Raw genomic sequence first — 19,176 nt, forward strand, 5'->3', positions numbered from 1 at the left:
AACGCTACAACCTCCCCTCTATGAGACAGCTCCGTGCAGAAGCCGGTCTTCACTGAGCATAGACCACCTCCACGAATCTTTCGTCGTCATCTAGCATGGGAGAGCGGCTCGCCATCGGCGATGACGTCAGCGCCGAATCCAAGTTCCACTCTCTCCTCAGCCGGTTGTAAACCAGTTTCATAGTTGTTGCAGCACCCCTTTCCAGCACCAAGCTCAGGAGCACGGAGTATCCCGCCATCATCTGAATCCCGCTGGGCTTTTGGATCTCCACACGGAAACGCGCACCCTTGATGCCTTTGCCATCGTCTAGCCAGCACTTGAGCGTCATCGTCTCGCTGCTGTGAACAGGGCTGTTCGGGTCAGAGGATGGTGCGTGTGCAAGTGCGACGGACACGCCTATAGCTTCGAGCAGCTGGTGACACGCCTCCAGGGTGCGATGCGACTCCTCTACCGAGAGTAGGTGGTACGTGGTGGGTCTGAACTTGAAAAGCTGCGGGAACCAGCGTCGCTTCGGCGTCGAGGGCAGCGCGAACGAGCTGTCGGAGAGTGCAGAGGCGGGGGAAGCTGGTGAAGCCGCGAGGTGGCGCCGCTTCTTTAGCCGTGCGCGCTCGACAGTGAGTGGCTCGATGATCTGCACTCGTCTGTCGACGTGGGCGCTCTGCGTGAACGGTTTCCGCGTGGGAGACTTCGTGTATGCGCCGTCGAAGTCAGTCTTGATGGTCAGTCGCGGAAGATGGCCAGTGTTCTCCTTGTCCTCTTCAGCATGCCCCCGCTGGGGTGTACGCGGCCGAATGCGCAGCGGCCGGGTAGTTCCGTTCGTGCATACCGAATCCTCTGTGGCGAATGTGTCAGTCGAAATGGACATGTCTTGTCGTCTGCCGGGGAGCTGCCTTCCGTCACGCGGGCTGCGCGGATCCATCGTTAGCGGAGTCGGAGGAGGGGCAGCAGTATTCAGGGGAGACATCAACGAGTCGTGTAATCCATGTGGAGGTTGCGGACTTCCCGCGGCTTGCATCACTTGCAAATGCTCAACGATCTGGTGGAAGAACTGCTGGATCCGCTCGTCTTGAATCTCAGGCACCTGGAGGGCAATTGGGCTGGTAGCTCGTGGAGTTGCTGGGGAACGAGCGGTGGGAACAGCTAGAGAGGATGCCGCAGAAGTTGATGCTTGGGGACGGTGAGTATCTACCCGTGCGGTCGGCGTTGTTTGACTTGAGATCGCAAGGCTCGATCCGAGGAAAGAGAGCTGGCGCATTTGGCACAGACCTGGTGCCAAGTTCATTGACTCCACCGTCTCTGACGCTCTTGCGGCGCGACGCGGAGTGGGCGGTCCTGTACGAGGTGGGAGAGACTGCGGTTGTTCTGCCCGGCCGTCGTCCTTCTTGCAACGCCGTTGAGAGCGCCTTGCCGCCAGCTGCTCTTCCTCTTCCTCAAAGTTCTCCAAGTGATTCTCGCGGTAGCGAACAAGCAGGTGATACACGCCCTTTTCCCAGGTTTGTTCGTCGTTAGTCAGGCTGTCGATGATCTCGTCGTCAGGTACGCCGTGCCAGAGTGTCCGTACGTTGGCGAGGATATCTGGGTCTATGTCTTCCTTGCTTGCAAGAGGCCGAGCGATGACATCCAGATTCGGAGTATCATAGTCCATCTTCTTAGGCTTCTGTGAGGTATAAAATGGATGCTGAAGGATCCCTTGCATGGTGATCCGTTTCGAAACGTCCTTTTGAAGCATCTTGGAGATGAGATCCTTTGCACGGGAATCGATATCTGACGGCATGGTATATTTTCCGAGTTTCACCTTCTCGAGCAGTGTGGGCAGATCCTCGTCGTCAAATGGCAGGCGCCCAGCAAGCAGAGCATAGAGAATGATGCCACAAGACCAGATGTCGGAAGAAGATCCGTTATATGCGCGTCCCATGATGACTTCAGGTGCGGCGTAGTGTGGGCTTCCACAGGCGGTCTGCAGAAGGTCACTTTTGTTCTGCCATGCCGCCATTCCGAAATCTGCCACCTTGATGTTCTTGTTCCGGTCGAGCAGCAAGTTTTCGGGCTTCAGGTCTCGATGAGCAATATTGAAGCGATGACAGTAGTGCACTGCAGTGATGATCTGCTGGAAGTAGCCGAGGGCCTCGGAAGTCGAGAGTCGACCCTTGTTGCACAGGTAGTCAAAGAGCTCACCGCCCTCGACGTACTCCAAGATGAGGTACAGCTCTGTAGATGTTTCCCAGACGTCGTAGAGGCGCATGATGTTCGGGTGTTCGATGAGCTTCATGATGACAATCTCCCGCTCAATACTGTGCAGTATCCTCTCAGCTTCGTCTCCAAGGCTGTGCAAAGACATTCTTGAACTGAGGAGCGCGTTCTTAGAGACGATCTTCACCGCAGCATACTGGCCGGTCTTGGTATGGCGCGCGATTCTGACGCGACCTGTATACAGCGTGAGCATAGCGCCTTGTCTTCGAGCTGTCTGACATACCTGAGCTCCCCTTCCCGATTGTCCGTCCGACCTTCCACAGACCAATCATTTTCGGGTCGTCTTCTCGTCTGCTCCTCCGCGGCATGTGAGACATTGTGAATTTCTGAAGCTAGTAGTATGCGCTAGTCGACCAAGACCTAACTTTGTCAGGAGTCAGAAGTGTGAAAGAGGTGTGCGTTTCTTGCATGGTAAAGAGGCTGGCAGGAAAAGTCGACTAGATGAGTGCCCCGATTGCCAGCCGCTGCCAAAACTGACAGAGGCGCGACGCGACACGATCACGTGGGCACATATGGTTTCGACCGAGACTTTCCAACGCGTAATGCCCTTACAGTGTGGTATGCGACATAGCCTAACAAGCAGGCCAACGATAGTATATCTACGTTCGATGTCTGGGACCAAGCCGATGCCCTAAGCTATCAACATATGGTACACCTGCATCACGAAATTGCTGTAGCTTGGAATATTAAAAGACCCACAGCTGGAGGAATCACAAGCACCTTTGTGTTCCGCGCATATCATCAGCAGAAGTTGTGGCCGCAAGTAATACTAGAGGATATTATTTTCGCTCGGCCAAAGGAATTCCGCAGAAAACCAAGGTCATGCATATATCCTTACAACAGTGACCCCGCCTGCAAACGCCTGTACTATCCAACATAGGGCGACACTACCAAGTGGGTATAAAAAGATATAAAACTGAATATAAAATTTAAATAAATAAACAAGTGACCCCGCCGGTGACCTGGACTATATCAACGTGATCGTAACAATTACAGAGGATGTACAATGTCATACAACAAGCGTATCGGAATTGGAATGGACACTGGTGGGATAGCGTCTGATACTTGATCATTCACTTACCCCTACCACGAGGACTCATTCTGTCTCTAAGTCCACCTTGACAACTACCTTCCCTGTTGCGCGGCCAGTCATAATGCGTTCGTAGGCCTTCAGGGCATCGTCGAAGTTATATACCGAGTCCACGAGCGGCTTGATTTTGCCTGCAATTGCCCGCAGGGGTCAGCGGGAGCCATCTAACAGTAAGGACACCTTACCATCAGCGACTTGCTCAGCCACCTTCACAAGATCCTCGTGTTTGTTGTCGACTTGTATCAACCTGAACGAGCATTATCGGCCAGCCCAAAATAGGGGATGTCAAGATAGCAGCTTACTTCCAAGTCCGCTTGGTCCCACCTAGCCAGCGGGGCTGCAGGAATATCTTCCACGCGAGCCTGCTGAGTCCAGCTATGTCGAAGCCCTTTGGCTGAGGGCCGGTGGACACGAATATTCCCCCAGGCGCGAGATACGCCTCACTGGAAGTGTACAAGGAGGTCTCGAGCAGGCCCACCGTCTCTAAAAAGACATGGTACTTCTGCGACGGAGGATTTGCAGCAAGCGTCGCATGTAGAGGGCCCGTTGTGTAGTCGACGAACTGCCGCAAGCGTTCCAGCGGAGCGACATTGTGGTGTAAAGCGACACTCACCTCGTCAGCGCCGAGTGAACGAACATAGCTTTCATTCTTTCCCGAGGCGCTCGCGACAACCTTGCAGCCGATCGACTTCGCAATTTGAATAGCGAACCCACCAACGGCGGTGCTCCCGCCGTTGATGAAGACGTGCTGCTCGGGCTTGAGGTGTGCGACATCGAAGAGGGCTTGGTAGGCGGTCATGGCCGCGAGGGGGATGCCAGCAGCCTGCGTCGGCGTGACATTCACAGGCCGACGCACAATATGGGAAGCTGAGATGGAGGCATACTGAGCGAGGGCCCCCTTGCGCTCTTTGACAGCAGCCGCTGTGTGATGATGTATCAGCAACTTGACAGCCACCTGTTGATGGGGCGGGGACGCACAGACTGGGATGAAACCAAACACTTCGTCCCCGTCCTGGAACTCTGTGTCGTTGGCATCGACGACAATGCCCGCGAGGTCGTGCTCCGGAATGTACGGTTTCTTTAATATGAAATTAGGGATCAGCTTCATGATAACCTTGTAAGCCCTGGGCATCATATATGAGCACGTGAACACACGTCATGAGCATTTGAGCAGACTGCGACGTACACCGGATTCAGAGCTGCAGCTTGCACTTTAATGAGAACCTCTCCGCGATTTAACTTGGGTACAGGCACATTGTCGTCGAGGCGCAAGACCTTGGACGGTTCGCCTTTGGCGGTCGCACGCCAGGCTTTCTGGATTTGTGGGAGGGACATGGTGGTTAATGGTCAGGTTGTACGAGGGGCCGCAGCATCTTATGCTTTGTGCATGAATAGCCACCAGCACTGGCCATGTCAACTCTGTACCTGCCTAGGTTCCCAACGCCCGTCTGGCTAGCACGTAGTTTGCGGTCAATGATGCCGTATAAAGTTATGTAATACTAGCTGATTCTAAATCTTCACGTTGTTGACGCCGAATGGCAGGACGACTCGCGACGACTTTGTTACATACCCACGGAAATCCCAGGTGATGAACGTTAGCCGCATTGGGATTGATTGCTGGGGGGATTCGGTCTACGGAGCCCGTTTGAAGGCATAAGAGACGGGATGGTCATTGAACAGGCCGATGCTCATTTCAAGATATAGGAGCAGTCTATGTAAGCTTTGCCAACATGCGTACAGTGACTTCTGGCTGATCCCAGTGCGGCTATCCGGATCTGTCAGCGTCTAAAGCCTCGAAAAGATCATGACAAACTCACGAAATGATTCGCTCGTTCCATTTGCTTAAAGACAACCCTTCGTCCCTCCGTTGATACAGACTCCATCATCATCTTGTGTGCGAACCAAGCGGCATACACGATCTCCCCGGGCGACCTATCGCACCATACGTGTACAACACGCAGGCGTGGCCAAGTGGTTTTATCCAAAAGCGCGCGCCGTGCGTTCCCGTGGTAGACGGAAAGATCTACGTCCATCATGGCTATGTGTGAACGCTGCATGACTGAGAAATCGGCGACCACATCAATCTCGGCTGCGGACATTCGCTGAATGCTAAGTTGTGTGTCTGGAGATAGACTGTCGGCTGCGTCTTGTGCGATTCCTGAAAACAGCTCGGCACGGCTCAGTGCAGGTAAGTTTCCTAGCACCGTGTCGGAATGAAGATAGTATCTTGAGACCCAATTCGTGAATAGTTCGCTGACGGCATTCGCGGGCACTCTTGGGTCCCGCTGAGGAACATACAGTTCCTCGAGAGTAGGATTCGGCGCACCGAAGACAAAATGCGGCGGATCTGGGCCATCAGCTGTAGGAAAGTATAATCGTTCCGTTTAGTACGTACCATAGACGAAGAGTGTTCGCATATAAGGGTTGAGGAAATCCTGTAGTTCTGTTGGAAGGCTGCCCGCATGCGCCAACATTGAGAGTGTCATGCAATTCCCCCACGACCATCCTAGGATCGCCATCCCGCCGGCAACATCTCCACAACCATCATCATAGCTGGATGAGAACGACATCGGTGGTATATTCTCGGTACGAATAAACCATGCGAGAAACTCCGCAAGTTCAAATCCGCGATCGCGAATCATAGAAGCTTGGACTGTAGAATCTGGGCTACGCAGTGCAGCATGTTCTGCGACTGTGAATGGAGTGGATCCAGGATAGTCCCGGAGTGTCACAGCAACGAGACGCATATTGTTTTCAGCTGCATACTGGAACATACGGCGGAAGATTGCTTCGCGTGTGTTTAGGTCAACTCTGCTCCCACACAACAGATTATTGCGACATACGAGCGTGAAAGACGGCGCCATGGGCCAAAACAAGAGTAACATAAGAAGTCGATCCAACCGGCGCTCCGCTGTCCTCGTAGGAGAACTGCACACCAGCAACTGTCAGAAGTGCGTGAGGCATGTCGGATAACACTCGTTCGTGATTGTCGGGGGAAAGGAGATGCTCTGCCTCCAAATGGTTTTATGTTTGTTATCGGAGAGCGCATGATCTGGCGCTGTAGATGATTGCGGACGCTCACATGGGAAATATTACACGCATTGAGCCCATCATTACGCATGCACACACCAGAAACGATAGATGTGTCCAAAGGTCTAGCGGGGTCCCGTGGATAAGATTCGACGTACTATCCTCTAACGGAAGCATTTGGAGTTTCGCTGCAGCAATTGCACCAGGGTCCAGTGTCATGCAATGGCTTCCCGTGGACACCTTCCGGCTCAATCTACAAGTATTAAGTGTTTTGTACATACCGTAGGTATATGTCGAAGGAGCCTGGTGCATGATCGTGAGTAGTAGTATTTAGAGTTGACTGCTGAAACATTAAAGACGTCAAACGCGAAATGCCGCACACATAAGAATTGGTGCATTAAAACACTTGAACCCAGTCATTTGCAGTGAGGACTTGTGCTCACCACCATGATATGAGTCAGTGTGCTTCAGGAAGGAATGTCTTAGTAGGCGCTCAGGCAATATCGAGGCGGACGAAACCTCGGAGTCCTAATTTGGCATCCGTCGGAGATCGAAATCAGAGCTTAAGCTCACGTGTCACGCTCCCGCGTAGGCACATCCACGTGATCGCGTTTATTCCGTCATGTCGCTGCCCACCTGCCTTTTCTGTCCATTATGGGCGTCTACGAACAATGCTGTTGTGGGCGTCTGTTATACAAAGCCTTGTTTGTGCTTTCGCTTTGGCAACCATCCGTTTGTATTCCTGCCTCGCGGATAGCAGCAGCCGCTTTCTCACCGAGTCATCCTCTCCGCACGCCCATTGTCATTTTACGGGCGCCGCGGGTAACAACCAATAGCCGCATTGTTCACAGTACAACGAGAATAGCTCGCTGCATCCTATTCACCGCAGTTCAATAGCGTACGGTATCCCACGGAACGTCCGGTATAAGAGCGATGCCTTGTGCTGCGATGTATGTTGCGCCCCGCCACCGGATCTCGAGCATACACTGCACTGTAAATACGCTCGTCTGAGACGACAACGCTCTTTACCACTCTCGCCCTCCACTAATATACGACAGCAGCACCGACTGTATCACTACCCGCTGAAATCCCAACCCTTTTGCTACTGTCGCTGTAACACCTGCCCTACTTGCCACACGCCACATTACTACCATTTACCCACTCGCTCAGTCGCCACCACCTAACCCACCTGCCATGGCCTCTCGCTTCATCGCTGCCTCCATCCCAGAGATGCAGAAGCCCCGGTGAGTAGACCCCGTTCTATGCTCGTGCGTGAACTGAGACATCCTCTTGTTCCAGCATCTCCTGCACAAAGTACCTCGAGCGCCGTATCATTCAGGCGTGGAAGTCCTTCAGCCAGAGCACCCGCAAGCACGAGCGCGCGTCGATCCTTCCTGAGGACTTCGTCCTCATGACTGCGCGCCGCCGCAGCGTTCGCTTCACCTGAGCGTGTCAAATGCGCGTTGGCACGCTGATCATCCGTTTCACTCATCCATAACCGACGTCATGTCCACGCCTTTTCCTCGTTACTCTATGGACAGTGGGCAAAGATCGTACCCTGATATCTTATTCATGCCTGGGGGACTCATTCACGAGGTGCTCGATGCACCTCAATGCACGGACTACGTTCACGTCTCACATCCATTTACTTTACTAATACAGACAAATCCTCATGTATCTATCCAATTGAACTTTAGGTGTATCGTAGGCGTATTCTGCAGATTACGGACTTGCTAATATGTATTCATTATCTGATCCTCTGCGGGGCGCATGACGCGCGCTGCCAGGGTTCCTAAGTGGATCATGGCGAGATTCAGCAAGGTGGCTGTTGCAGCATCCTTGCCTATTGAGCAGATCAGAACGCATGCAACGTGAGTGCAAGAATGGGCACATACCGCCACCTCCGTTCTCTCCCGCTCGTAGAACGTGATGACCCGCACATCCTGCTCTACCCGTGCGTCTAGCTCCTGGATTCTGAGCTTCCTGAGCCTTAGCTCCTCATCAGCCTGGAGGCTCTCGCGCCTCCGCCTCCGCAGCTGCCTCCTCATCTTCTCGTGTTCCCGGAGCACGTCCTGCAGAACGCGGCGGGTCTCGCGCAGCTTCCCCTTGAGCGAGCGATGCTGCCCCGGGGTGCGCGCGGCCTGCGTGGTGCCACCGCCAGAGACGGCGGCAGCTGTAGACGCTGCATCTGCTGCCTGTTGTGCATCCGATGACAGAGGCAGCGCAGCGATGCGGGGTGTACCTGTGGGAGAAGCAGCTGTCGAGCTGCTACTGCCGCTGTCGCTTCGCGCGGCGTCGTCGTCCACTATACCTTCAGCCCCAAGTGGGATGCTCCGCCTTGCAGATGCCCGGAACGACGCGTTTGGCGTGGGAGAGGTGGGGGAGGGGGGCTCGGCCCGCCCACTCGGGATGCGCCCAATGGGGTGGCGGAAGTTGGACACAGGTGAGGGGTACGCCTCCGCGGCTGCGGGATGTTGTGCGCGGACGGGCGAGAAGCTGCGTGTAGAGCCACAATAAAAGAGATTGCCGTGAATCAGCTGCTGCGGGTGGGCTGTCCTGTTCGACTCACAGATCGTTTGCCGGTGTATGGGCAGTATTGCTGCTTCCGGGCTGCGGTTGAGCCTGGACCGCGGCGTCGACGTGCACCCGGGAGGAACACGGAATACTGCTCCCGGCCAGCGGGTGCGTCTGGACAGCGGCATCAAGTCGTGGCGCAACTGAGACGGCCATCGATGTGGAGGTGTCAGGTGCTGTAAGCCTACCGACGGCATCGTCATCGATATGCACGGGACTGGTGCCTCCGACGCGCGACCCCAGATGACCTTGGGCTTCGAAGAGGTCGTCGCGGACCTGCACAAGACGAAGTGTGATTATATAATATCGCTATTAAGACTTGGCCGTACGTCGTTCAAGACCTCCCTCATCGTGGGCCCGAACACAGCCTTGATATCTGCGCCCTCGGCATTGTACCTGTCGCGCACGGACGAGAATGGCTGCCCGTCGATGCCCTTGTGGATGGCCCTAAGCCTGTGACAAAATTGTTTCACGAACGGTAAAACTGAGACGACGAGAACGCGGCTTCGACGCACTGCTGCCGTGTCCACGCTGTCGACCGGTATGTGCCCCTCGCGAGCCAATTGAGAAATGTTTGTCGCGTCTTACAGGTAGGTAGTCCTGGGCATGCCACGTGCGACCGCTAACCCGCGAAATTGGCATAAGAACGAGACTTACCAGGACCTGGAGCTCCCCGGCAACCGTGCGCTTCTGCCGCTGGCCAAACGGCTGTTTGGTCGCGCGCGCATCGGCTTGTACTGTGGCACGCATGAAGGGAATTATGTCAGATCGTTGTGAGCTCCCAGCCACCACCACCAACGGAGCGGCCGTGATGGAGATGGCGGACAAGGGCTGACCTTGCTCCCACACGTCTTCCACAGTGAAGGTGACGGACTCCAGTCTGCCCACGGCGGCCAGCGTACCTAATTCATCAAGTCAGCGCCCATCAGACCGCGCACACAGCTGGGGGACAGACGAGAGCGGGCGGTCGGCCTCTTGTTCGGACGTCGAGCCACTGCGAGCTTCGTGCTCGGACGCTTAGCCCGCGGCATTGTAGATCTATCGCGTGAATTCGGACACTCGTGTTCGATCGTACTAAGGAGAAACAGCAGCAGCAGCAGCGATACTTTGAGATGGAGAAATGCGTCGACAATGTGTGTGCTCTGACACAAAGGGACGCGGGTGAAGGTGCAGTGGAAACCTGTCCCGCCCCGCAAGGACACGCGTGCTTATAGCGCAGCACCACGCGGACGAGGCAACGCAGCCAGACTGGAGCAGCACGGCCAGCGAGCCGCGTCGGACGATCTACAGGAAACCAGTCAGTCAGGCAGAGAGAGCTATGCAGAACGGCGCCGCTCACCTCTGCATTACATAGTGCCGGGACAATAGGCGCGGCGCACGGCGCACGGCGCGTCGTCCAAGACCTACCGAAGAACTGAAGGAAGGCCGCGAAGGGCTCGCTTTCTGCTGCATAGTCAAGAGCACCCGGTACGTACACGCACCTTTTGGGCTGTAGACACGTGCTTATTGAGACGCGGCCCTGTCAGAAGGCAGAAACACGAAAGCATCGAATGAACATAAGTTATAGCTACCAGAGTGACATTGACATTGACAGGCACACCACATCGTAAGGGGAAAAATAGTCCCAATCCTGTCTAAGCGACGAGCCACCGCGGACGCCGCAGAACGCCAAAACAAAGTGCACAATTGATGATAATACATCACCTGTCGGTCTATATCTTCAGTCTACATGATAAAATGGTCCACCCAATGTCGGATAACGCCCTCCCCAAGCTTGTGCGACGCGAACCGCTGCATGTCACGACAGATGATCGGCCCGTGCGCGTTCCGCACCTCGATATACGCACGCTCCTTCTGCAGCCGCGGGAGCATGTTCAGCGTGCGCACGATCCGCCGCTGCAGGTCCGTCAGCACGAAGTGCGCCACCTCCGCCGCCGCGGCAATCTCAGCCGCATGCAGCTCCTGCTCCTGTGCTTCCGTATCTGACGAGTGCGACGAGGTGCGCGAGGTCGTGGCCCCCAGACGCCCGTTCACGCTGCGGAGGTCCGGAGATGAACTTGCGCTGCCCAAATCCGGTGTTGGGCTGGGGCTCTCCAGGCGGATCTGCGGGCTCGCACCTGCCGTGAGCATGTCTGTCGAGGGAGTGCCCATAGGAGGCGTGCCACCAGGAGCGTCGATCATGTCTGCGACGGCGTCCTCCACGCCGCGCTCGAGGCGGCCGAGGATGTGCACAAGGCGGTCGACGGAGGACTGGTCCTTCTCCAGCACGCGGAGGCGCTTGCGCGACGCGAGGGCCGCGAAGGAGAGCCGGCTGATAACGAGGGTAATGAGGATGGGGAAGAGGATGGGGAGGAAGGTGTAGACAAGCTGTGTGGATGAGAATGAGAGTGCGCTTTGCGTGCTAGGCAGGACACACGTACAACATTATACGGGAACTTGGCCTGCAGGGCAGGCGGGAGCGGGATCTGGTACCGCTTGACCCATTCCCATGTCAACGGTCTTGGTGCAGGTGGTAGGGCCGGTGGTGAATCTGGCAGGCGCCATGCCTTGATTAGCGGTGAATATTTTTCGTCGTATTCTCTGCAATATCATACGTCAACGCATAAGCGGAGCTTGTGCACCACTTCGGCGTACATCTCTATGCCATTAGTCGCGCGGTTAAAGAATGGGTCTTCTGTCTCTATGGCTGCAGTTGGGTATGGTACGGTGATGTCGTTGATGGCGTTCGCATATATGCGTAGGTGTTCGAACAGACACAATGCTTGGTAGAATACTCGGTCTGCACCGGGATGAGTACCATAGCTGAGGATGGGGACGATAGACTGACCTGGATCCGCCATGACCTCTATAAGAGGCCGACCTCGTGCCGACCATTTGTCTACCTGAAAAGGCAGGATAAGGAGCGGCGTCAAACATCAATATCTGCGCATACTGTATAGAACTGTTCCCCTGTCCGGGATAGGAGCTTCGGGCCCAGGTACGTCGTGAGCGAGGAGATGAACGTCCGATATCTCGGGAGGCCTATATGCGGCGTCGCAAATGTATTGAAGTTGACTGGGGTGACGGTCTCAAAGAACTTGCGCTGGTGTAGAATCCTACACGCCATGCTCGTGTGAGCTGTTGTGCGTCCGGCACACTCACTTTGAACGCACCCTACAACGTATCGTGATACGAGACCTCCGAGACTGTAGCCAGTGATCGAGAAACGGGTGACCTTCTTGCCCTCGTTCTCGAATCGTTTCACAGCATCGAGCACCTACGGTCCGTGAACATGTGCATAAGTACTCGATGTGGAAGTAGTCGTAGACAGGCTACAACCGCCGGGACGAGGCTAGCCGAGCCGCGAAGATCTCACCTCTTCAGCGACACGCTCGCCTCCCCAATCAATGCCGTCATAAGTGTGTTCGTCTTTATTCGTCTCGGCGAGCAGGATCTCGAGCTTCTCGCCCGCAGGTCCTGCGGGTGCGTCATCTTGTGCGTGGTGCTCGCTCATGAGACGCTGAAGGCTTTTGAGATGGCCGGGATTTCCCCACATGCCGTGGACGAGGACGAGAAGGTGGACGTTGTCAGAGGCCATTGTGGCGGGATAGATAGTGAGTATGATACAATGAGGACGGAAGAGAAAGATGGGAAGGCATGGTGATGACTGAATACTTATGGCCGAGGGAGCAGCCACCCTGACGCGTCGCACGGCTGCGCCTCTGAATTTGGCGCCCTGCCGCGGCAGCAAACGTTGGCTTGCGACACGATCCCCGCCCAGGGCAGTGCACACTTACAAAACTCGATCACAGTTCCCGGATCAGCGCCGACAGTCTCTTACAGGCTCTCCACTACAGTACTATATAATCCTCCAACCATCAAAACGGGCGCTCTGCCATCGCAGACATCCGCCACCCTGGACGACAACAATGCCCTCCCCGATTTCTACGCCGTCCTCACCGTCTCGCCCTCCGCCTCCGACGCTGCCATAAAGCACGCCTACCACCACGCCCTTCTCCAGCACCACCCCGACAAGCGTCGCCCGCACACATCTCTCCTCCACATCGACATCGGCCTCCTCAAACAGGCATACCAGACCCTCGCTTCGCCCGCGTCCCGCGCCGCATATGACGCTGCTCGACAACAACAAACAGCTGCACAGCAGGCAGGTCCCCGTCCCGCACAGGTGGTCTCGCTCGAGGACTGGGTCGAGGCCGAGGGCGACGACGGGCACACTCGGTGGATATATGCGTGCAGATGCGGAGGCCAGTACCTTATTACCGTCGCAGACATGGAGGCCGGCCAGCACCTCGTCGGCTGTAACAGTTGCTCGGAGGTCGTATGGGCAGGATACGAGCTTGCGGAGGACGAGGACAGCAGTGATGTTTAGCCATAGCAGAATGCCTGTAGGCTCGGAAAAAATAAGCACTGGCACGTCATATACTCAAGGGAACGGGCTGCTTGTTCATTATGCATCGCGGTATCAATTGACACTCGCACCTATCGGCGATCTCGTAAGAAATACATCATAAATCATGGTCAATCATTCTGTGTCAAACATCATAGCAAGCAAAGCATATCAAGAGCTGCAACCCTCGATCAACACAACAGTAACGTCCGCGACCAACACCATAAATCAACCCCGCGCGAACCTAGTCAAACTGCATAAAACCTAGTAAGCGCGAACCGCCACCGAAACCCGCCACAACGCACGCACCTGCACGACCATCGACGGCGTCCACGGCGTCAGCTCCTGCGTCGGCGAGAGGTACATATATGTACTCGTCTCCGACGCGTCCGTCTTGTAGCTGCCGCGCACGTCAGCCGCGGCCCTCAGGGCAGGAAGAGACACCACGTACCGCTTGAGCGCGCCAGACTGTCCCGGCCCGCGGCGGAGATGCTTGTAGCTAAACACCGCACGAACCACGCTGCCCATGATCTGCGCCCGGCGTGAGTGAAAGGCACGATCTGCACGCAGCAATGCAGGCTTACCTTGGTAGACAGATCCCGCCCGAGACACCTGCGCCGCCATGATCTGATCAGCACGACTCCCCGCAAAACCATGCCCAAAGAGGCTCACCTCGACACGCCGTCGCCCAGCAGGTACCGCTCCGCCCCGCTTCGGCGGGGATCGACGGTGGTGGGGTCCACGAAGACGCGCGGCTACCATCCCGTGAGTATCGCCGCCTCGCGCAAGAATATCCGTCCACTCACATCCATGCGCGCGCTCGCGATGTCCAAGAACACGGTCTCGCCCGACTTCACCGATTGAGTGCCCACAGCGGTCGGGCGCGTCGCTTGCCCTGAAAACACCGTGCGTTAGCTGCTGCAGTCAGTATTCACAGAAAGCGGACGCACGGTACACGCCGCGGAACGGAGGGTCGAAGCCTGTCACGCCGTTTAGTGATATCGCTGGCCCCAGTCAATCTATGCACGTACGAAGAGCCTCGTTGACAAAGCCCTGCAGGAGCGCCTCGTCCTTCGCGTCGAAGCTGGGTTTGGACGCCAGGACCTGCACATCCGTCGGCTTATTCTCGTCGAGATAGAAGTTGATCACGTTGATGTTAGCTTCCGTGCAGCGATATATCAGCCACAGGATCACGGCCGCTGATATGCGTGCCACGTACCTTGTGATAACTCCACCGTTGCACCCACGAGCACCGCCAGGATGGTGTTCGCAAGCGTGTTTGACGAGTAGCCCAGGACTGCGAGGCGCTCCCGCAGCTCGTCAAAGTCGCTCTTCTTCTGACCGAGGAACATCTCGGCAATCGTCTCCACGAAGCCGACTATCGACAGCTGGAATGCGCAGGCGGCCGCGCACCGATCAGCGCCGGGGACATGCAGCAGCTGACAGACTTAGACTTACCCTCGAGCCCCCGCCAGACGCGTTCCTGATGATACCAAGGAGCTTCTCGACGTCAGCCTTGACCTTCTGTTCGAGCTTGAGCAGTTTGGACGCATCGACGTCCAGGAAGAGGAACCTGGCAGTGCCGGGTCAGCGGTCGACACAAGCCACGCGCACACAGCACCAATGCCACCCACGAATAGATGTCGGACACCGTATCAAAGAGCTCCTGCGGGGTGTAATCGCCCTCGGCGGTGGCGCTCGACTTGAGCCGTATCCCCGCCTGACGTGCGCGCCGGGGTCAGCCATCGTCATCCTCGCAGATGTTAACGGAGCGCACGCACGAGTTCGCTCGCCCAGTGGATGGGCACGTACTTGAGCACGTCCCGCACGATGTCCACGGCGCGCGTGCTCGACTGCACCAGCGCATACGACTCGCGCTGCATCAGCTCGCGCGTCTTCTCGTAGAAGAAGCCCGTGATCTTGTCCGTGGACTCCGCCAGGACGCCGACGAGCGCGCGCTGCTCCCGCTCCGCCCGCGCGGGGTCGTCCGACGCCATGAAGAAGCTGCGGCACGTCAGTCAATGCGGCGCCTCCCTCGCACGGAGCCTCCGACGTACCCGCGCCCGCTGATCACCCGCCCGGCACGGCTGGCATACCGCGCGGTGAACTGCTGCTCGTCGCCCAACACCTGCGCCACGTCCGCGTAGTCCCTGACCACCGGGACGGGGGCGATCGTCGCGGGCCGGTTCAAGTTGTACAGCGCGACGTCGCCCAGCTTCGTCAAGACCGTCTGCATCGCCTCGGGCGTCATGAGGGGGAACCACGTGTACGTGCTGTTGCTGGTGAACTGGCCGGGCAGCGTCCGCAAGAAGAGCTTGCCGAGCATGCTGCCGTAGCCCGGCGCGTTGGGATCCCGCTGGCAGTCCGCAAAGCCCCAGCAGGTCATGTTGAACGGCGTATAGTCCGCGGTGAAGAAGCGGTCACCCCGGGTGAGCGCAATCGCGTCGCTGAGGATAGCGCGACTGATCGTGTACCCTGAAGGTGTCCCGCGTCGTGTTAGAGATAGGTAACGAGGCGTATCGAGGGGGGCTCTTACCAGGGCACAGGCCTGCGCCCTCGATGACCGGCTTGGCGGCTTCTGCTTGCAGGCCGACGTAGAGCTCGAGCCGGTCGATGTGGCCATAGAGCTTCTCAGCCGCGGAGGCAATCTCGGGGTCAGAATTCCACTCGAGGAAGGTCGAGTACGCTAACACACGCATGAGGCTCGATCTGTGTCATCGCGCGACTGGAATGGACGCCGACACTCACTCTTCAAACCCAGGAACTGCCAGGAGGAAAAAGAGAAGACGTCAGCACGTGCGTATGTTGAGCGTTCGACTTGCACGAGTCCGCACCTTCCGAAAGTCGTTCAGCGAGCAGCAGCCCCACTGTCTGTTGGACTCGATCCCCATGATCTCGTGCAATCGCATGACGTGCGGGGTGCCGCGCGCCCTGAAAGCGCCGGCGGGGTGCGCGGTCCTGGCGGAACAGAAACATTGCGCATGAGCCAACACGAAGGATCACGCGACTGCGACGCACGCATTCTGGATAATGTCCGCCAGCTGCTCGTCCTTGAACGTCAGCGTCCCGTCCTGACGCTTCAAGCTGGGGGGCGGGGGCGGTCAGCAGGCTCAAGACGGTGCACATAGACGTCCTCATACTGACTTTCCGAATGTCCACTGCGTGACGTCCGGCTCCGTCGCTTGGAGCTTCTTGGCGGTTTGCTTGAAGTCCTTGATCGTGATCTAGATATCAGGGGATTTCAGCGCCTTGGCCAAAACACCTGCTCGAGACGTCGACTGACCTTGTCCCACGTCTGGTCGGGGAAGATCTGGCCGAACAGCTGCTCGACCCACTGTTCGTCCTGCTGCGAGGTCGTCGCGTGCCAGCGGTACAGACAGTTGAACTGCAGCAAACACGCCAGCGTCAGACCGATGCCCGATGCCCGGTGCACGCTCAGCAAGGCCGGCAGAATGCGGCACCCACCTCGACACTGCAGGCGTTTCCCCGGCTGCGCTCGAAAATCCCGTGGTCCAGCTCCCTGATTTCCTGTACCACGCACATGCACAACGCGTCAGCCGCCGTGCCACCGCCCAAGCAGTGTGTGTGCGCGCACCCCGAACGGGTTCAAGCTCCAGCTGTTGCCGTCCCGCACGAGCCCGAGGATCGCGCTGAAGTAGTCCGAGAACACGACCGACGCGAACCACGCGCAGTTGACGAGGCGCGCGGTCTGGAAGATGTCCTCTTCCTGCGCGAGCAGCGCGGACGCGCGCGTGGGGTCGCCGGCGGGCAGCGTGGACGGGTCGGCGTAGGTCCCCCGCTCGTTCAGCTCGAGGAGCATCTTTGCGATGTACTGTAGGGAAAACGTCGTTAAACTCTGCGCGCGATGTATAGTCCGAGGATGAATGCCCACGTTGTGGTTGCGGTTGAAGAGCACAAGGAGAACGCAGACCGCGGGCGGCAGCAGGAGCAGCCTGTCCTCGGCGAAGGTGTCGGGGTGCAGGAGCCCGCGGCCGTCGCGCACGCGGATCTTGTCCTGGGCCTCCTGGTTGTTGCCGTACAGAGGCGCGAGGTCGACGTAGGAGGAGGTCTCGTTGATGCTGACGTTCTCGTGGGACGTCCGGAACACCCTGCAGATCGGCGTCAGCCTGAACGCACGAGCGTGTGGCAAGCAGCACCCACGAGTGGATGACGAGCGCTGCAAAGGCGAACATCATGCTTGACAGTCCCGCGGGGTGTTTCGTAAACTGCGAGTGCGTGAGTCTGCGTGACTAGGTAAAGGAACGCCGAATAGCTCACTCCCTCGCGCCGCAGGAGGGTGTCGAAGACGAGGCCAGCGTCGGGCAGCTCGTTGCGAGGCAGCGGGTGGGTCTGCTGGACGCTCCGCGCGTAGGGCGTGCGCGCCTTTCCCAGGTCGGGATAGGCTGGGTTGTTGTTGGAGCCGTCCGCTGTGCGCCAGGAGTACTCGTTCCCTACGAACGTCTCTGGGGGGTGGGGCAAGTCGTTGTAGACTGTGATATAAGCTCAGTGCGAGTGCCCCCGTGCAAGAACAAGGATAATACAGACGGAGTTCCACTGTGGCTTGCTGGAGCTTCGCGCCAAGGCTGCCCTCGGAGTGATTGGAGAGATAGACCAGGACGTGCTCGAGCTCGAAGGTGGTCAGTTGGGAAGCGGAGAGTGGCAATGCAATCGAGCGCGTACCAGCATCTTACGGTCGTCGATTCCGTCAGGATGCCTGAGCAGATCAATGATGCTCGACTACAGAGGCAGCATGAGAGGGGGCATTGTACAATGGACGGCGAAGATCGCTTACCAAGGTGGACATATCATACTTGGCCTCTCCCTTCTTGATCTGGGTGAATGCCGAGATGAGTTACGGTTTCATGTCAATCTGGAGAAGAGATGATTGTGTGCGTACCTCTTCCCTGAAGTTCTGGAGGAGCTTCTGTGCATGGGCGGCGGCTTCTTGCTCGCCGCGCACAGCGTCGTTATCCTTCGTTCAGAGCCACGATTAAGTGACTCTTGAGGCACGCATGAAGGTGGGATACTTACCACAGTTGAGGAGAAAGAAGAGAGTCGACTCATACGTGCAGACATGGGTAGAAGACTGGAGGGGGTGCACAATGACAGCATAGGCCACCGCTCTTTATGCAAACCATCCAGGCGGCTGATACAGGCGACTGCCAATTGTAGAAGTAACGAAGGAGGGGAAGGTCAAGACATCAATCAGGATGCGGGCTTCCCCGCGGCGGCAAGTCAGCGAGCGAATATACGAGGATGTCCACAACAGGATCAACGGCAAGACGTAATGATTTACTGGACGAAACCAATCCCATCGGATTCTGTTTCGGCTATCCTGCGGCTATGAACCGTAGGACAGCATTGGGGCTCGAGCGTTCCTCGGAGGATCCGTATCTGCCGTAGTCCCATGAGCTGCTTCCATGCATCCAGGCCAGGGCGCCCAAGGTGGCGAAGAATGCCATGTCTGTCTCGTGGCGTGATTTCACACACACCCTGCGTGCATCGCGAAGAGCTTATGCGTACCTGGAGTCATTTGAATAGGAGGCAACCTACCGAAATTGCCTCAGGACACAATCAGTACCACGGACATCCTCGGTTGCCTGTGTAGAAAATTGTCAACTCCGAAGCGAGCAGGAGATAATTCCACTGTCAACGACGGACGCCGGGGCAGAGACATTATGCACGCTGCCATACTTATTGACGCAACGGACAGGTAATGCTGGTGTCGCATGCCAATATTAATGACATGCACGGTAGGGAACAAACTAGTACTACGACAATGAAACGCCTGCCATGACCCGGGGCCTCGGTTACCATGATCAGCAGGCCGGGCGTCACGAGCCTG

The 19,176-nt window shown here is 57.0% G+C and overlaps 9 protein-coding genes across 9 annotated transcripts; 3 read left to right on the top strand and 6 right to left on the bottom strand.

The window, feature by feature from the left end:
• Window positions 1-49: 49 nt before the first annotated feature.
• On the bottom strand, window positions 50-2,567 carry POSPLADRAFT_1054931 (hypothetical protein; the record flags this gene model as incomplete). Its single annotated transcript, XM_024480574.1, has 2 exons — window positions 50-2,424; window positions 2,474-2,567. The coding sequence occupies 2 exons, from the start codon at window positions 2,565-2,567 to the stop codon at window positions 50-52; spliced, it is 2,469 nt and encodes an 822-aa protein (XP_024341111.1).
• Window positions 2,568-3,346: 779 nt separating this feature from the next.
• On the bottom strand, window positions 3,347-4,675 carry POSPLADRAFT_1138431 (hypothetical protein; the record flags this gene model as incomplete). The annotated part of the gene is made up of 6 exons (XM_024484908.1): window positions 3,347-3,471; window positions 3,526-3,587; window positions 3,643-3,902; window positions 3,954-4,261; window positions 4,319-4,464; window positions 4,527-4,675. 6 exons carry the CDS (start codon window positions 4,673-4,675, stop codon window positions 3,347-3,349), a joined length of 1,050 nt encoding a protein of 349 aa, XP_024341112.1.
• A 376-nt stretch (window positions 4,676-5,051) lies between these two features.
• Window positions 5,052-6,304, bottom strand: POSPLADRAFT_1137958 (hypothetical protein; the record flags this gene model as incomplete). Its single annotated transcript, XM_024484852.1, has 4 exons — window positions 5,052-5,105; window positions 5,158-5,687; window positions 5,736-6,128; window positions 6,184-6,304. 4 exons carry the CDS (start codon window positions 6,302-6,304, stop codon window positions 5,052-5,054), a joined length of 1,098 nt encoding a protein of 365 aa, XP_024341113.1.
• Window positions 6,305-7,456: 1,152 nt separating this feature from the next.
• On the top strand, window positions 7,457-8,124 carry POSPLADRAFT_1073861 (hypothetical protein). The gene is made up of 2 exons (XM_024482648.1): window positions 7,457-7,614; window positions 7,670-8,124. Exon 2 carries the CDS (start codon window positions 7,877-7,879, stop codon window positions 8,105-8,107), a length of 231 nt encoding a protein of 76 aa, XP_024341114.1. The 5' UTR covers window positions 7,457-7,614; window positions 7,670-7,876; the 3' UTR covers window positions 8,108-8,124.
• POSPLADRAFT_1054934 (hypothetical protein) lies at window positions 7,565-7,817 on the top strand (the record flags this gene model as incomplete). The annotated part of the gene is made up of 2 exons (XM_024480575.1): window positions 7,565-7,614; window positions 7,670-7,817. 2 exons carry the CDS (start codon window positions 7,565-7,567, stop codon window positions 7,815-7,817), a joined length of 198 nt encoding a protein of 65 aa, XP_024341115.1.
• A 59-nt stretch (window positions 8,125-8,183) lies between the features above and the next one.
• On the bottom strand, window positions 8,184-9,975 carry POSPLADRAFT_1054935 (hypothetical protein; the record flags this gene model as incomplete). Its single annotated transcript, XM_024480576.1, has 7 exons — window positions 8,184-8,213; window positions 8,266-8,866; window positions 8,940-9,220; window positions 9,274-9,397; window positions 9,460-9,527; window positions 9,602-9,846; window positions 9,900-9,975. The coding sequence occupies 7 exons, from the start codon at window positions 9,973-9,975 to the stop codon at window positions 8,184-8,186; spliced, it is 1,425 nt and encodes a 474-aa protein (XP_024341116.1).
• Window positions 9,976-10,607: 632 nt separating this feature from the next.
• Window positions 10,608-12,521, bottom strand: POSPLADRAFT_1065553 (hypothetical protein; the record flags this gene model as incomplete). Its single annotated transcript, XM_024481967.1, has 7 exons — window positions 10,608-11,311; window positions 11,365-11,524; window positions 11,579-11,723; window positions 11,772-11,826; window positions 11,877-12,039; window positions 12,097-12,200; window positions 12,300-12,521. The coding sequence occupies 7 exons, from the start codon at window positions 12,519-12,521 to the stop codon at window positions 10,670-10,672; spliced, it is 1,491 nt and encodes a 496-aa protein (XP_024341117.1). The 3' UTR covers window positions 10,608-10,669.
• A 79-nt stretch (window positions 12,522-12,600) lies between these two features.
• POSPLADRAFT_1054937 (hypothetical protein) lies at window positions 12,601-13,313 on the top strand (the record flags this gene model as incomplete). The annotated part of the gene is made up of 2 exons (XM_024480577.1): window positions 12,601-12,676; window positions 12,736-13,313. The coding sequence occupies 2 exons, from the start codon at window positions 12,601-12,603 to the stop codon at window positions 13,311-13,313; spliced, it is 654 nt and encodes a 217-aa protein (XP_024341118.1).
• A 262-nt stretch (window positions 13,314-13,575) lies between these two features.
• POSPLADRAFT_1054938 (hypothetical protein) lies at window positions 13,576-18,407 on the bottom strand (the record flags this gene model as incomplete). Its single annotated transcript, XM_024480578.1, has 29 exons — window positions 13,576-13,584; window positions 13,641-13,731; window positions 13,783-13,862; window positions 13,916-13,943; window positions 14,004-14,086; window positions 14,138-14,226; window positions 14,282-14,311; window positions 14,363-14,491; window positions 14,551-14,719; window positions 14,790-14,904; window positions 14,966-15,051; window positions 15,113-15,335; window positions 15,389-15,806; window positions 15,868-16,017; window positions 16,080-16,095; window positions 16,166-16,289; window positions 16,350-16,415; window positions 16,476-16,555; window positions 16,615-16,716; window positions 16,797-16,859; window positions 16,927-17,163; window positions 17,224-17,440; window positions 17,493-17,557; window positions 17,610-17,821; window positions 17,877-17,958; window positions 18,012-18,068; window positions 18,124-18,162; window positions 18,229-18,303; window positions 18,363-18,407. The coding sequence occupies 29 exons, from the start codon at window positions 18,405-18,407 to the stop codon at window positions 13,576-13,578; spliced, it is 3,180 nt and encodes a 1,059-aa protein (XP_024341119.1).
• Window positions 18,408-19,176: the final 769 nt, after the last annotated feature.

This window comes from Postia placenta, assembly GCF_002117355.1.
Source record: "Postia placenta MAD-698-R-SB12 unplaced genomic scaffold POSPLAscaffold_4, whole genome shotgun sequence".
NCBI classification, from domain to species: Eukaryota; Fungi; Basidiomycota; class Agaricomycetes; order Polyporales; family Adustoporiaceae; genus Rhodonia; species Rhodonia placenta.

What these genes read in the sequence shown, in the direction of transcription:
- POSPLADRAFT_1073861 (XM_024482648.1), top strand. Translation starts at nt 7,877, where the DNA reads ATGTCCACGCCTTTTCCTCGTTACTCTATGGACAGTGGGCAAAGATCG.